Below are 17,616 nucleotides of genomic sequence, written 5' to 3' on the forward strand. Positions count from 1 at the left end.
ATGGGATTGTGGCTAAAAGGAGTAGTCTAGGGATGTGAATGTCAATTGAAAGAAAGCTGGAGAATAATCTAGGGACTGAATAACATAGTGAACACATAATGAATCCATTAGGATTGTAGTTAATAATACAAATACAAGAATGATCTTCTCTGAACTAGAACAAATGTATATCACTATTACAAGGTGTTAAGAACATAGTGATGCATGGGAAGAATATAATTAATGTAACTTAGTTACATTAACTAGTTAATGGCAATATTATAATATTCTTAATGGCAATATTATAATATTCTTGCACCAATGTCAAAGAAGATACTGTATCAATGCTAAGGGTCAATAATAGGGGGTAAGGGATTTTTTTCTTTGGATTAAGGGAAATATTCTAAGGTTTTCTGGGGTGATGACTGCAGAACTCTGTGATCAAAGTGAGAGCCATTAAGTGTACACTTGGGATAGATTGTACAAGGCATGGGACTGTATAACACAGTGAACCATGTCATGGAAGATGGAATGTGGTTAACAGTACAAATATGAGAGTGCCTACTCATGAACTATAACAAATGTACAATACTAATACAAAGTGTTAATAATAGGGGATGTATGGAAAAAATATACCAAGTGTATGCCATGGGCCATAGATAGTCTGCTCATGTTCTTTAATTATCTGTAACAAATATTCCACAACAATGTAAGGTTTTGGCGGAAGTGTGATGTACAGGAATTCTGAACATTATGCATGATTATCTTGTAAGCTCATAACTTCTCTAATAAAAAAATAAGCAAGAAAAGTAATCACCTACAATCTGGTGGCTCTCAACTGATACGCTTAAAATACTCTGATATCCTCCACTTTTAAATGTATTTTGTTTCCTGAACTGGCTACTGTGCCTTGGTCATATTGGCAATTTACGATTAAGTAAGCAACTAAATTGCACTGAACATTTAAAAAAAAAAAAAAAAAAGAAGTTTTCATATCGGGCATTTTCTTAATTTTGGAAGAACTTTGATCCCCATATCTCCATCCACATTTGATTCTTGATTTATTTATTCTTTGAAGTGGACCATGGTTAAAAATAAACCTAAATTTTGTTTAATATTTAAGAAAACCAAACTTAACGTTTTTAAATTTTTTCAGGTAGGAAAGCTTGCAAGTCAAAACTTTCAGGTGTCTTGGGAAATGGTGTTTCATTTACCATTAAATAAAGAGTAAATGAAAGAATTGCAAAGGCACTTACCCATCAAGTAACATAAATGGCTAACATAGGCTAGATGAAAGCTATTGTTAAAATGTGCCAACTGCTATTCACCTCCTGCCATTCTTTGCCTTGTAAAAAAGTGGACACAATACCTCATATTCTCCAGTGTCTTGAGAGATAGCAGAAAATAAATTTTTATGTAAAATTTTACAATTTTTCAATGTTAGCAACCCATTCAATTTCATTGTTTTGCTTTATTTTTAAACAGCATTTGAGGCAATGCAATGTAGGCCAAAGAGAACTGGTCTGCAGTGTGAATTAGACCGACAGGCTGCCTGTTGAGGACATTTGTTTTGCATGGAGATGCTGAGAATAACACGGCAGCATTATTAGGTACTGCTTCAAAAACATGGGTCATTGGTAGAGCCAGAGCTGGCTTTGAGAGTTAACAGAGTTGGCGGTGGAGCCTTCGTTAATGTGATGAGAGAGGAATCCAGAAGATCTTCCATGCCGTGGGCTTTTTTCCTCTAGCACAGTGACTTGTATTCCAGCAGCAGAGTAACATTTCCTGAATATTGAGCTGTGGACCTTTCACTGAGTCCTCTTTTATACTTTTCTGGAAGTGTTGTTCAGTACGTAGCACAAAGAATTGGGAACTCTGTGTTTTGATACCCTGTTGGCTATGTAACTGAACTCCCTGGGACTCTTGTTTTAAATGAGAAACTTCAAGTCTCTCCTTTTTCCTCTGAGTGTTGCCCATCTAATATTTCCACCCCATACTTCTACATCCTTAACCAGCACTCATCTTTCCCTGATGGCCAAAGCTCCATCTTTTTGTTAAATTTTTTTTTAAAGAACTTTGTATCCTCTTGGATAACTGTGATTGCCTGATGACTGACTTATGAATTTTCAACTGGTTGGGGACAGTGCCTGACTTGTCACCATTATTTCTCCCTAAGGATACATACACTACAGTTGTATTAGAACTGCACCTTCATTTCCTGAATGCCTAAATCATTAACCTCTTAGTGTGAAATAGTTTAGTTGATCTGTTTCATCCACAGCAAGAGAGACATGGGGTTGGGTAGGCAGGAAGATGAGTGAGTCAAGTTAAGAGGAGAAAGGTCAAAAGAAAGAAGGCAAGAGTGAAGGATGACCTTTCTAACTTTATAATTCGAACCAGGCTCAGGCTGCTACAGGAAAGAAATGGAGCTGTGACCTGGGCAGAACTGATTTAACCAAACCAAGGGAGAGAACTTTTTAAAAAAGAAACACAAAGAGTGAAATTCTCCCTCTCAGCATCCAGTTTCACCCATTAGAACAGTTAGAGACAGCACAATAAAAATGCAGACAGCTTTACAAGTCCGTGGGGATATGCAACACAAGTTCCGTGGTGGACCTTTAACTAGGTTTTAAGTTCAGATAAGCTGAAATAAACTTGAAGGTCAGGGACCCACCTAAACTATTTTAGGCAGTCAAAGAATGAGGTCAGCGATAGATCCTAGAGATCTAGTCAACCCCCTTCATTTTACAATATGAAAACTGGAGCCTGTTGAGTAAAGTGGCTTGGAGTGCCCTCAGCTCTCACAGGGCAGGGATCAATATGTGAACTGAAGTTTGCCTCAGTGAATAGGATCTAGAAGATTACAGGTATTTTTAAGAGAAAAATTGGGTAATGACTACTATTTAGTCACCAGTTCTTTATACTCCTGCCCTTTCTCAAGAACTGACAGATGAGCCAGTCTTGGTAGTGCCTTTCAAGAAGGCCCTTCTTATATATATTTTTACCTCGACAGACACTTTTGCAGACATTTGTAAGATTCATTTGTGCAAGACAGAATTCAACAGAGTATGGTGGAATAAGGCAGATCAAGACAAACATAGGGGGGAGCAGATTTGGCTCAATGGATAGAGCATCGCCTACTACATGGGAGGTCCAGGGTTCAAACCCAGGGCCTCCTGACCCGTGTGATGAGCTAGCCCACACGCAGTACTGATGCGCACAAGGAGTGCTGTGCCACACAGGGGTGTCCCCCGCATAGGGAATCCCATGTGCAAGGAGTGCGAACCCTCAAGGAGAGCCGCCCCGTGCAAAAAAAGTGCAGCCTGCCCAGGAGTGGCACTGCACACACGGACAGTGGATGCAGCAAGATGACACAACAAAAAGAGACACAGATTCCTGGTGCTGCTGACAAGAATACAAGTGGATACAGAAGAACACAGCAAATGGACACAGAGAGCAGACAACTAGCGGGGGCGGGGGGAAGGGGAGAGAAATTTTTAAAAAAATAAAAAGAAACACAGGGGCATCTGACCTCCCAAAAAAGACCTTCTTGGTTTGTTGTATGATTTGGGGAAACTATTTTTATTTCTATTAAAATAGAATACAACATTGGGACAAATAAAAACAGGAGAACCCTGCAACCTTTTCAGTTCCTAGCAGCAGACCCAGTGATGCAACCTATCTATGCCATAGATTTAGACATTTTTTCCCCAACAGGGTTTTTCATATTGGTCCATTGTATCTTCTAGATCTAGGCTATCTCTATGAATACTATAGTGGCACCCCCAAGTGGGGAAATTTGTGTCTTAGGAAGCATCACTGATAGATGGGTATCAAGTGTGTGAAATGCTGCATAAAACAATGTGGAGACAGTAGAAGAGAGAGAGAATAACAAGGTTACACCAGATGGTAGGAAAGGGGGATCTCCAAGTTCTCCTTGATGTCCAACTTAGTCACTCCCCTTCTTCTTAGGGCTGGGATTGGAGGAGCCAGACTTTCTTTACCTGCCCTGTTACATCTGAAGGAAACCCACTGTAACTGGTGGGATAGATACTGAATTGCTACAGATATATGTAAATGTATGCAGAATATATAATTCAAATATGTGTGTGTATATAGGACTAAAGCTAAGTTGAGTTGATTAACTATAAACAAGTAGTTTTTCTCCCTAAGGCAGGAAAGAAATAAGAATTGCTGAGGGAGGAAAATAAAAAAACCATGGGCCCATGAATGAGGGTATATTTTTATATTGCCTTGTTTTTATGTTTTGGTTTTGTTTGGTATTTACACTGCAGAAATTAAGACAATTTTCCCAGGTATGTGGGTGCATTTTGGAAAGGGTAGGGGGTGATCCCACCCATGATATTTCTGGAAGTGCTCTCTGCTGCCTCTTTCGTGGGTGGGATTCTAGGCTAAATAAAATGTGGATATGATTACAATTGTTCTTTGTTAGAGAATTTAATGCATAAAAATGGCTATTGTTTATATTAGACTTACTCCTTCTGTAATTCACTTTTCCTGCTAAATAGTGCAGGTGTTGGGGTGAAGGTTTATTTTTGTTTTTTAACTAAATTGTATGGATTGATGGGATTGCTTCTTGAGTAGACAATCTCAGTAAGGAATTGACTTTAGAACGTTTAAGGCCCAGAACTTGCAGCACAAATCCTTAAGCTGCTTTATGATGTCAAAGCTAACTAAAAGGAGAACATCTGGTCTGTGTATCACAGACACCACTGCATACAGAGCCAGGGAGGTAACAAAAATGAGGCAGGTTGGCTTAGTCCATTCAGCAAACACTGTAAAAAAATATAGAGAGACACACACGCATACTCACATGCCAAGCACTATTCTAATTCATTTTGACTTCATAATAGCCCTATGAGATAGATGTAATTATTAGCTTATAATAACCCTATGAGATAGGTATAATTCTTTAGGGAACCATGACACAGAGAAGTTTGGTAACTTGCCTAAGTCAGGCAGCTAGTAGGTTGAAGGCCTGGGGTCAGAACACAGGCAGTAACCACTTTGCTATTCTGCTTGCCAGCAACAAACATATCAAGTGGCAATAAAGTACTAAAAAGAAAAATAAACCAGAGTGAGGGAAAGAAAGAGTGCTATGGGGTGGACCAGAGTGACTTATTATTCTGTAGTAAGACCAGGGAAAGCTTCTTCCAAGAGATGACATTTCATTTCATTTAGGCCCTGAAAGAAAGGAGAGAGGGAAATAAGCTGCTTTCTGGGAAAGTCTTCTAAGTACAGCAAACAGGATATGCAAAGGTCCTGAAGTGGGCACATGCCAATGCAACACAATAGGGAGTGGTGGGGACTATGACAAACTGCAGAGCTTGTGATTGTCCAAAATGAGCAGCAGCTTCTCAGCTCTAGGTGATTGTTACCAGATGGAAATGTAGACCTGTGTGGCCATATCTTCTAGTTTTTTTCAGTTTAACCCCAAAACTATGAATTTTTATAATGTACAATTTCTTGGTTTTTAAATATTAATATCTAATTCAAAAAAATTTTAAACATTCTGGGGGCCAAACAAAGAACATATGCGTGGATGTGACCAATGGGCCCCAATTTTCTACTGTCTAATATTGCATTCATGGAAATAGAGTCCAGAGAGGGAAGCAACTTGACTGTGGTCACACAGTTGATAACAAAGCAGACGTTAAAAATATAGGCTCTCAAGCCAACAGTCTGAGTTTAATGCTGAGTCCACCACTAAGTGGCTGTGGGACCCTTGGCAAGTTGCTTAACATCACCAGGCCTCAGCTTCTTCATCTTTGGAATCAACAATGACAGTGTCTACCTCAAGAGGTAATCCACGTAAGCATTTAAAACTCCTAGTGTTCAGATGTAACACTCAGTAGGTTTGCTGCTATCAGTATTCCCACTCTTTGTCTCTTTCTCCTTGTCTTCCCCCAAGCGCTTATATGAAATGCAAGCACAGTTGTCTGGTCAATCAGGTGAACCAAGTATTTGGTGTAAATAAAGGTTTGTTTGGGTTCCACTGCAATGCCTAATATTACAAGACTGATAAGCACTGCTGATAAAAGGGCTGCTTTTTTCCTGGAAGTGTTTCTTTTGGATTTATATTTGAAACTAGTTGAATTCACCATGTTCTGGCAAGGACCAGAGGTAAATCAAAGAAGCAATTTATTCCTCGAAGCCAGATGTGACCTTGCATCACATCAGCCAGCCCATTCTCCTGAAGGGCAGTGATGAGAAGCTTTGACGCTGCTGCAAGTGCCGGAGGATTTATTTGAGCCTCATCATTAGCAAGAGGCTGCTGAGTCTGATACAACTGATGCTCCAGAGAAGGAGGGGCAGGGGAAGGGGTGTGTATGAATCTTTCCACCTTAAGGAAATTGCGTGTTCTTCCTTATATTAGAGGGACATAAATTAAGGTGATGAAATGCCAGCCAACAAATGGGATCTAACCCATTTTAAGAGAATTTTATGGATTTCACTTGTGTTTGGTTTTGTCCTGCGATAGAAGTGTGGCCTTATATCTCTAACCTCAATGTATCAGGATTTATAAGGGGTCTGAGGGAAGGATTACCTAATCCTGTGGTTCTGAAAGTGTGGTCCCCAGACCAGCAGCATCAGTGTTATCTGGGGACATGTTAGCAATGCAGAATCTCAGGTCCCACAACAGACCCATCAGATCAGAAACTCTGAAGGTGGGCCCGGCAGTCAGTGCTTTAACAAGCTCTCCCTGCGATTTTGATGCACCCTTAAATATGACAACCACTGACTCATAATTCATGATTCCATCCCAGGGTGCACATTAACATCACCTGAGGACCTTTTTCTATAAAGTTCCAAAGCTAGGGCTGCACTTCTGGAGTCTGACTCAGAGAGGCTGGTGTGGCACTAAAGCCGGTCTTCTAAACCTTGGCTCTGCTGATATTTTGAGCTGGATAATTCTTTGCTGAGGGGGTGTCTTGTGAACTTGTAGGATGTTTAGCAGCATCCCTGGCCTCTACCCACTACATGAAAATAGCCTCTGTTGTGACATCCAAAAATGTCCACAGACATTGCCAAATATCCCCTGGCATACAAATCCGCCTCCTTGAGAACTCTAGGGCTGGAGCATGAGTCATTTCACAAGCTCCCCAGGGGGCTCTAATATGCAGCCTGGGCTGAGAACCACATCTTATCCGACGCTATCTTTTTATTGCAAGGGGAAACAAAAGTGGCTATGGTGGTTTCAGAATATGAGTTTCGGGGTCCTCACCCTGCCACTTACCAGCTCTGCAACATCTCTGGGCATCAGTTTCCTCACCTGTGAAAAGAGATGGTACCTGCCTTGTAGGATGGTTGTGACGATTAAATATGGTCATATAGATAAAGCTCCTGGCTCATAGTAAACTCTCGGAAAGTGTTTGTCAGATGGTTACCATCATCACTGTCACTGCTATATCCAGGAAAGTAGAAGCACTTTTCCAGGTCTCCTTTGTAGTGTGCTCCTCATTGGAGTTGATGCCAATCAAAGCAGGTGGTCTCAGGCAGATGAATTTGTTTTCAGGAGCACTAGTTGGCCACCTCATCCAATGAATCGCCAACCCAAAATCTGAACTCAAACAGGGCCAAGAAGCTAAACAAAGAAGCATAAATAGGGCTGTTTCAAGGTACAGACATCTCTGGAGTGACAGCAGTTGCCCTTTAACATCCCTTCTTTACATGGCTCAAGAAGATCGATTGTTAGAATTACAATAAGTCTATAGTAGAATACCAGTAAGTCCACTCTAGTCCATATTTTATTCCCCAGTCCTGAGGATTCTGGGATGTTGATGCCCACTCCACCTCTAATTGTTAGGGGGCCTTGATCCCATATGGCTAATGGATGGGACTCTCTTGCTTGCAGCTGTAGACTCTCTCAGTCCCTTGGTGTGGTGGTTGTCCATCCTCACTCCTTGTTTCTTGTACTGGGTAAGTCCAATGAACTGGAGAGTAGGTGTTGCAACTCTGCTAAAGCTCAGAGCCCAGCTGGCACATGGGCAGCCCAAAGATTCAAGTTTCTTGGTATGGGCACATTTTCAGGACTTGGAGTTGTCCTGAATGTCATTGCAACGACAGATATAGGCCATTATATGTCCTGCCATAACTTACAGAATGGAGTGGGAGAGTGTAATGTAAAGTGCAATATAAACTATAGTCCTTGCTGTGTGGCAGTGCTTCAAATGTTCATCAATTGCAATGAATGTACCACACTAATGAAAGAAGTTGTTAATGTGGGGAAGGGTGGGAGGTGTGGGGAGTGGGGCATATGGGAATCCCTTGTATTTTTTTGTGTAACATTTTGTGTAATCTAAGTATCTTTTTAAAAAAATAAAAATATATTTAAAAATTTAAAAAGAGGATGAGTGGGAGGAAGAGAGGGGTTACTGCCCTTGCCTTTCAGAGACCCTGTCCCTGTGCTGAAATGTTCCCTTTCCAAAATGTTCATGATAATAAAAGCCTGGTGGGCTTGCCCTGTGCTTCTAACCTTTGCCAAGTATGTTTTCATCTCTTGTTCCTTCAAGGCTTCCTAGATACTATTTTTTACATTCTCCCTTTGAGTCAAGAGCTTCACTCTAGTCAGTCCTTGTGCAATCTTGAAAACACCCCCAGAAAGGTGGGTATTTTTATCCCCCTTTTATACTTGAGGGAACTGAGGCTCAGTGAGGTGAAGTAAGTGGTCCACAGTCACACAGTGGCCAAGTATACTCTGATGCCCAAACCTCTCATGTATAACAGATCTCTGCATCCTCAAGGAGGGATTACTTTTTCCCATTTTTCCAGTTGTATACATGGAGCTTCAGAGAGGTTATGTCAGGTCACACCCATAGCAGGTTAGTAGAATCACGCTGCCCCCGCCGCACTCTGCAGTGTACTTTCAACACTTTCCTCATAATGAAATGGCAGCCGCAGAAGTGGCCCTCAGCATCCACGCAGCTTCCAACTGTGTGGGGGCCGCCTGGCAACCTCAGCATCGCTGCATTTCACTGGTGCCCAGAGGTGAAAGCAAATGAAGTCTCCATCTTTGGGGCCTTTGTGAGGACAGCAGGTGACACCTGTTCTTTCTGTATTGGAAGGTCTTGTACAGATGGAACAGACAAAGCAGCACATCTGTCATTGAAACAAATAAAACATCGGTGGAGCTTTCTTTGCCTTTTGATGAAGATTATATAATAGAAATTAAGCCATTCAGCGATGGAGGAGATGGCAGCAGCAGTGAACAAATTCGAATTCCAAAGATAACAAGTAAGAATGTACTTCTTCTCCCTTCTCTCTGCCTGCTTTATATTGTCAGTCTTTCAGTTGAGAGAGGGTTTGAAAGAAATTAAGACTTTAAATGAAGATTTAATATAAAAATGGGCAGTCCATCTCCCTCCCTCGGACAATTAGTATTTGCTGATCAAAAACAGTTTTGTGGGGGGTGGGGGGGTGGGGTTGAATGGGACCTCACATATATATTTTTAATGTAATATTATTACAAAGTCAATAAAAAATTAAAAAATTAAAAAAAAAAAAAAAAAAAAAAAAAAAAACAGTTTTGTGCACAAAACAGGCTGGCCAGCTTTGACTGATTTAATCAGTTGCCCATCAAAACCCAGATGAAAACATTCCAAACTCAGTCAAGAGGGTTTTTACATGTTAACGTGCAGGGTTTGTATTTCTATAATCCCAAAATTATAGCTTAAAAGTTAAAAGCATGACTCAGTTGGCAGGAACAAGTAAAACAGGTCTTGAAAAATACTATAGCAATTTATCTCTAGTGAAGCAATGTAATTCAGTGCCTTTAGCTGAAAATATTTTGAACTTAACATTATTTTGAATGTGTGCATGTAACATATGTGCATAAATGCATGTGTCTATATTTAGGTACATTATCTTTGCAAATTTTATTAAACAGTGAGTTAGAGTATTCTTTCTTGAGGGAATAATTCTATTGTGTTTTTCAAATATTATGTTTGCTAATATTTCAGGGGCATATTATTTTTCAGATGAGGAAAAGGCGTATTACGTCTTGCTGACCCCAAGTTATAAGAAAGCATCCACTAAGTACTGTTAATTGTTCTTACAAAATTAAGATGTCTCAAATCAAAATAGAAACATTTCACTAATCATTTTACCCTTCTCCTGAATTGTCTTGCATGTAAGTGGGGTTAAATATTAATGTTAACATTAACAAATAGAACAGAATTTCAGATGCGAAACAGATTGCACAGTACCGTGCTCCAGAATTTTGGGTGTGATTGGCGAGTTTTTCTAGATGGAGTTTATATTTACTATGTCTTTTTTTTTTTTTTTTTTTGCATGCAAAGGCTAAAGGCATTTTTATATTTCACAAAACCTGGGAGAACTGGATTCTACACCTTGATAAACAAGGCCTCTAATTTCTATTGAAAAAGAGCCAGCTATATGGTTGGATGTGGAAATAATACAAGCCACAAAAACATAAGATTGAGGTTTATTTGGGGGTTTATCTCACTGGGTTTAAAATCTGAATTCCTGCTTTCTTATCATTGCAAGGGATTTTTTTTTCAGTCTAACTGATGATTCTTGTTTGCATTCATTATAAAAATAGCTATTAAGCAATTATACTGGTGTAGGCACTCGATGAGAAGGATATAAATGAGAACAAACATAATTTCTTACCTCAAGAGAGTTTCATTATATTGGTCAAAGAGATCTTTACAATCTTGATGAAACCCTGAATGACAATTAGTAACCTCTTGCTATGACAAATATAAGATGCATAAGAAAAGGTTTCAAAAAAAATGGAGATTATATTGTTCGGAGAAGAGGGCTATATTAGGTAAAGTGGTTCTGAATCCCAATTCAGCCATTTACCAGTTGGCTGACCTTAAACAAGTTACCTTATTTCTCCAAGCCCCAATTTCCTCTTCTGTTAAATGGGGTACTGACAATACCTGATCTTTGTAGGGTTTCATAAGACTTAAGTGGCATATCAATCTGTGCAAAAAAAGAAAGTGGCAATTATTTTTCTGCATCATTGATATATCATAATATTTAGCAATATTGCTACTAGTGACTTGGAAGTTTTTTCTCACCTTAGACATGGATCTCCTCATTTTACAAACGTTTGAATAAACTGAGGTCCAGAGGTCCTATAACCTGCTTCCAGGTTTATAGCTAAATCATAGAACTGATATTATGAAGTCACTGAGATCTGAGCATTTCCAGGAGAACTAGCTACTTCTGCCGTTTTAATAAGCCCTGAGGCCTCTCTTGTCTTTGTAGCCAGGACCAGGCTGTTCTAAGTGTGGTTTGTTTTTCTCTTTTCAGATGCCTACGCTAGAGGATCCGGGGCTTCCACTTCGAATGCGTGCACGCTGTCAGCCATCAGTACCATAATGATCTCCCTCACAGCTAGGTCTAGTTTATGACAAAAGTTCTCTCAAGGACTTGCCGTTTATAATATAAGCAACATTTAGCTAGTTGTTTTGAAGACACCCAGTACTAAGTAATATTGTTGTTCAAGTACATCTTATTACTGGAAAAAATGTTTTTTGCTTCTTTAGGAATGGCATTATACAGTACTTCCTCAAAGCAAATCTAGCTTTGTCTGAAGTTTCTTTGGAAACTCTGCAATGCACTGAAAACATCTGTAATATGATGTTACCAAAGCAGTTTACATATGTCCTTATATGCATATTTTTTATTATATATTTAGTGTTTTATAGAATTTTTTAAAGTTAACATATGATATAGATATTAATTTTTTCCTCGGCTGTAAAATGCTCTGGGCGGCACAGTCATACAGTTATGATTTGAAAATATTTCCTTTAAAGACAGAGTTTGAAACTCATCTTGGTAAATAAATTGCAAATTACTTGTACAGTTTTACAAGGATGTGGTGGCAGGCGGAACAGCTAAAGACTTGGTCTGTAACTCAAGGCCACTGTATGTAAATGACTCCTTTGACAGTTAATGCATTGAATCAAGTCCTTTTGACATGTAGACTATGTATTCCCACCCCGTTGTGAATTTTCTTGTTCAACACAACTTGAGATGGTTTCAGGAATGGCTGCAATCTCAAAACTAAATCTGCTGCCCAAGAGGCACTCTGTGCAATATTCCCATCCCTGAATTTAGCATTGTGCGGTAAGACTTTCTTTTTATTCAACTAAGTTAGCATTGTCTTTGTAGTAGCATTATCTTAGACATTAAATTTGAAGTTACATATCCTGTAGTAACATAAGCCAAAAGTTACTAGAGTCAACCAGGTCTTTCAAAGGATAAAAGATCATTTTACTATCTTTAAATGTATCTGTTTTGAATGTATATTTGAAAAAAATAATAGTTCTCTGTTGATGGATTCATGATTTCTTTACAAAGTTTCTTACATATAATACATGTATCTCTTTAAATAATAGAGCCCTTTTGAATCAAAACTATGTATGGAGTTTGGCAGATTTCAGCAAATAGTTGCCACAAAGACATTTTTTCATATGACTCTATAAAAGATCTTTAGTACAATTGTATGGTATCTTGATGACTCTCCTGTTTTGCAATAGATAGCCTAGTTGCTTTATAAGCTTTACCTTCTAAGTCTTGAAATCACACACTGGAAAATGACAATATCAACAAAACTGTATTCTTATGAAAAGAACCGTTTATTATGAAGGGGGAGGTTTTATAAGCTGACACTAGTGAACAGTGAATATAAAAAGGCAATGAAATTTTCTATAAAAATTTGCACATGTAAACATGCTGCCACCTTTTCTTCTTTCTCAAAGAGCTCAAAATTGCCTGTAATTTGTCATCTTTGCTTACAAATAAGATAACTTTTCAACCTTCTAGCTATATTTATTCAATAAAGTCATAATCAGGATTCCACTTGTGTAAAAATTAGGGTGTTAACCAGAAACATATTGTCAGTATTTCAAGCTGTGTTCCTTTCTTAGTTTGATATGGTTACTTCTATGTTAAAGTAAAATGAAATTTAAAACCACAAGCAAAAAAAAAAAAACAAAATAATAAAATGAATGAAAAAAATGACACCCTAGGTAGTTCCAGACCCCAGTGTAAATGATATTTATCAGTGATCTAGCAGATGTAATCTTTTTTTAAAGGTATTGTTAATAAATATTCTGTCATTTGTAAAGATACTTGTCTTTTGGGAGCATTTTTCCTGCCTGCCTATCAGGGAATTTGTTAGCTCACCCTTGAGCCTAGTTATAATTGGGCATCATAGAGGGACTCACAAATCTCTGGCCATGACCCAAAGCTAGAGAACCCAGAGCTATTCCTTTGGAATGACACCTGGAAGATGTTATTTCAAATCCTCTTTGTAAGTAGAGAGTTAAATCCACAAATAAAAGACCTGAAGATCGAACTTGAATGTTTTTTCTCCATTAGCTCAGTCTTTTGTGTAATTAATCTAAGTATATCTATTGTTGTTGTTGTTTTTAAGGTTCCCCCAGCCCCATTACTAAAAGGATAAAATCTAAACCTGAGCATTTAAGGTCCTCTTTAACCTAACAACCTAACTTTGTATCCAGCCACACTGAGCCCCCACTGGCCCCTGAACACTGCTTGCTTGTTCTCACCTCTGTGCCTTTTGATCCTATGACAGCCCCCTCCTGAAATGCCCCTCTCACTCTTCTCCCCCACCCTCATGCCCATGGTCCTAGGGTAGCTCCAGACTCAGCTCATCAGCGAAGCTTCCCCATACTTAGGTCCTGGTGATAGCCTTCATCTGAATTATCTGCAACCCCTGTCCATACCACTCCTTTAGTAATTAATCAGGTACTGCTGTTGGAAATTTCTTGTACTGTTATCTTGCATTTTAACTTAACTCCTGTATTGTTACTTAATTTTCCTTGTATGTATGCCTTGTCTTCCCAACCAGATTGTAAGCTCCTTGAGGGCAGGGAATTTGGTCTTATCTTCCATGTACTCTCCATAGTGCCTAGCACAGTGCCTTGCAATAAATACTCATTGATTAATTGATTGAAGGGGTCTTTGAAATAGCATTTTGCATCAGTTGGCTGCCTGTGTGCCATAGCAAACCAACCAGGGTAGACTGTGTCATTTCTTCTGTGATGTGGTGGAAAGTATGAGAAGACATGGCTTCTAACTTTATGCCCCAAAGATGTTCTTTTAGCTCTCAGCTTTATCATCTGACAAATTGAGGCCCTGGATTAGCTGAAGATATTTTAGAAAGTGCCTCATAGGCTTCTTCACCCAAACTTGTCTGATTTGTTGGTTTCCTTGGTTATTGAAGGCAGGGTTCACTGGTTGCAAGCAACAGTAACAACTCTGTTGTTGAGCAATCGAAAAGGAACTAATCAGAATAACACAGGATAGCCAAGGACAAACGGAATGACCAAGTCTTGATAAGAACAAGAACCAGGCTACTCTGAGAGTCCAAACTGCAGAAACTTTGGAATGGCTTTTTGGGGTTACAGTGATGGGTCAGCTTTGTTTTCTATTTTGATGCCACTCTGCTCAAATTCCAAATTCCTGGGAAAGAGTCTGATTGATCACATTTGAGCCTCACAGCCAGAGCACCTTGCTCAAACCAAGCCTATTCGCAAAGGAGAGGGATAGTTTGCTAAAGGAAAATTACTATGATGTTTTCAGTTGGGAAAATAAATACTGGGCAGGTTTAAACAACAGGCTTCCTATACCTAGCCAGCCCAGGGGACTTTCCCAGGTCCTGAAACCAAGTAAAGCTCTCAGGTGGAATATATTGCTGTTTGGGCTTTTTGCACAATGATTCTGCAGAGGAATAGTAGGAAAGCATTGCATAGCTTTTATTTAACCTTTTAGAAAAGTGTTTAATTTTACCCTCTCGTTTGAATGTAATCCACCTGTGATTTTTAACAGTATAAAAGGGAGTTCTGCTCTACCAGATAATTGATTCTCTCAAAGTCCCTGAGTTTTTGTAGAGCCCACATAGCCTTTGTATAAAGAAGCATCTTTCAATGAAGGCAGAAGACATGGATGATAAACTTTATATCTCAGGTGAGCTCTGAATTCTTCCAGCCTGTGAAGTGGGAGTTGCTATAGCTTTTGACTTAAAATAGAATTATTGAGTTATTCCTACCATCAAACTTGTGTTTATTTACATCTGGGAGGTAATGTTAAATCCTAATTAACCTTTTCCCAAGCTACTAAAATGTCATGTAATTTTTAAAGTAAGGTAACCAACAGGTGATTTTTGTACACTGTGTTGGATTATCAATGCTACTGGTCTCCTCCATTAAGAGATAAAATCAACTGTGTGTTTCTGTTGTTACAATTAGAACAGTACTCTGGCCAAAAACATAATATAGCCATCTATAATAATTTGAGGAGTGAACCCTTTATTTTATTTTTTAAGATTCATTTTTTAAAATTTCTCTCCTGTTCCTCCCCACCCCTCCCACCGCCCCTCCCACAGCCCCAGTTTGTCTATTCTCTGTGTCCATTTGCTGCATGTTGTTCTTTTTGTCCGTTTCTGGTGTTGTCAGCGGCACGGGAATCTGTGTTTCTTTTTTGTTGTTGTTGCGTCAGCTCTCCGTGTGTGCGACGCCATTCCTGGGCAGGCTGCACTTTCTTTCACCCTGGGTGGATCTCCTTATGGGGCACACTCCTTGCGCGTGGGGCTCCACTACGTGGGGACACCCCTGCGTGGCACGGCACTCCTTGCGCGCATCAGCACTGCACATGGGCCAGCTCCACACGGGTCAAGGAGGCCAGGGGTTTGAACTGCGGACCTCCCATGTGGTAGGCGGACGACCTAACCACTGGGCCAAGTTCGCTTCCCTAGGGGTGAACCATTTAAAATCAAAGACTTATTGTCAATCTCTAGACATACCCAAGATTATTCCACACAAAATGCCAGATTTGGGGCCTTACAAAGGCAGCCTAATGAAGTGATTAAGAGTATGGATTCTGGAATCTGACTGTCTGGATGAGGTCTGATAATTGCCATTTAATAGATAGCATAAAACCTGAGGTTTTAATGCTGTGCTCTCCAGATGTTGGTGATTGTTTTATAAATCAGTCATTGTTCTTTTTCTCAAACTTCTGTGTTTGGATGCTTGTCACCATCAAACTTAGTTGAACTTACTGGGCACATCCACTATTGCCTTCTATTTAAATGTTATTATTTCTTAATGTAAATATAAAAGACGCTAGGCAGTAGGATCCTCACTCAGGTGCCAGGTTTTCTACAAAGCCTTCCTCAGTTTCCCCACTTGGTATTGACCTCTCATTTCCCTGACTTCGAGAGTGTGTAACCAGTATGCCACCTGTCAGTCTTGCTTTTTATTTAAGTCACTTGTGATCCAAGCTTGTCCCCCAGACTCGACTGCAAGCATCTTAGGCTAGAATCTGGGTGGGATTCCCTGCCCGCTGTCACTGTAGTGCAAACTCATCACCCTGTGAAGAGCTGCAGCCTGTTGTACTAAGTAAAGGCAAGCTTCTATTTTTGTTATCAGGGAAAATTGATTTTTCTGATCTGAATTCCTCTCTCTCTATCCAAAACGCTAACAAAGCTCTAATATTTAGCACCCATTTCCCACCTCCCCTTCCCCCAGCTATGGGGTGATTGCTTTACTGCTGTATGCCAGCAAGACTGCCCATTCTGATAGGAGCCGCACTTTCCCCTCTATCTGAATGGACTGAGCAGATGAAGTGTGCCAGTTCCACAGCTCAAGTGAAAATGATTGTATTCAACAGAGCTCGCAATTTAAACAAAATACACCCCTCCCCACCCAACAAGAAGGGGAAAAGGTAATGAGTGCTCTAGAAAGTTGAACACAGTTGTTAAAAGTGGCCGTGGGGAGGGAAGCAACCTCAGGGCCTGAGGGCCTGTGCACTGGAGCGGTTAGGAGGCTCTGGTGTAGAATTCCTGCTGCGAGAGCTCCTCAGCAGCTCAGGGGTGGCGGGTTCTCTGCTTCGACACGGCCTGCTTGGTTGCCTCTCTTTGATTACAAAATGGTGTTTTTTGCCTATTTGTTCGTTGTACTTGACTTCAGGTGTGTTAGAGCTATTTCTTTAAACTTAGGCTTCCTCCAGAATTTGGGTTACCGGAGAGAATAGAGGAGGCCCAGTTAAACTTCAATTTCAGGTTTTAAAAATCAATACTTTCCTTGTATAGTTTGTCGCCTGAAGTATTTATCTGAAATTCAAAATTAACTGGGCCGCCTCTATTTTTATTTCCTAGATCTGGTAACCTCATGCAAGAAGGAAGGTGCCCTCCCAACGAGGTATTAATTTCTAAAGAAAAATTCCAGGATCTTGCTGACGTCAGATCTCTGAAGGTCGACAGTTGTGAGGGTGCGGCAGGAGGTTTGCTGTTTCGAGTTTGTGTCAGTTTGCTCAACCTTCCTCCCCCTTTCCTCGGAGGCGGTGAGAAGGGTATGAGGGAGAGAGAGCAAGAGCAAGAGCAAGAGCGCGTTGTGTGTGCGCTGGGAGTTTTGAGGTTCCTCGTAAAGCCTGCAGCAAGGAGTTTTGAGAAAGGGCTCTTCTTTCACAAAGGTCCAGCTTTATGAGACCAGGAGGTGGAAAGGGGAGGGGATGTGAGAAATATTTTGAAAGTGTTATTAAAACTTGGGCATGTTGTCTTGATCATAGCCATGGCTGGAGCGGAGCTAATGGGAAAGCTAATGTGGTCGATGCACC

General features: G+C 40.0%; 1 protein-coding gene across 18 annotated transcripts in view; it reads left to right on the forward strand.

Moving 5' to 3' along the window:
* The window catches only part of CNTN4 (contactin 4), a 936,745-nt gene extending 923,638 nt beyond the window's left edge, over positions 1-13,107 (forward strand). For all 18 annotated transcript variants that reach the window (XM_058288376.2, XM_058288377.2, XM_058288387.2 and 15 more), the window contains 2 exons: positions 9,066-9,234; positions 11,284-13,107. In XM_058288376.2, the coding sequence (XP_058144359.1) occupies positions 9,066-9,234; positions 11,284-11,384 (270 nt within the window). In that variant the 3' untranslated portion in view covers positions 11,385-13,107. The remainder of the gene's footprint in view (positions 1-9,065; positions 9,235-11,283) is intronic.
* Positions 13,108-17,616: the final 4,509 nt, after the last annotated feature.

The sequence above is a fragment of the Dasypus novemcinctus genome, chromosome 26 (genome assembly GCF_030445035.2).
Source record: "Dasypus novemcinctus isolate mDasNov1 chromosome 26, mDasNov1.1.hap2, whole genome shotgun sequence".
In the NCBI taxonomy this organism is placed as follows: domain Eukaryota; kingdom Metazoa; phylum Chordata; class Mammalia; order Cingulata; family Dasypodidae; genus Dasypus; species Dasypus novemcinctus.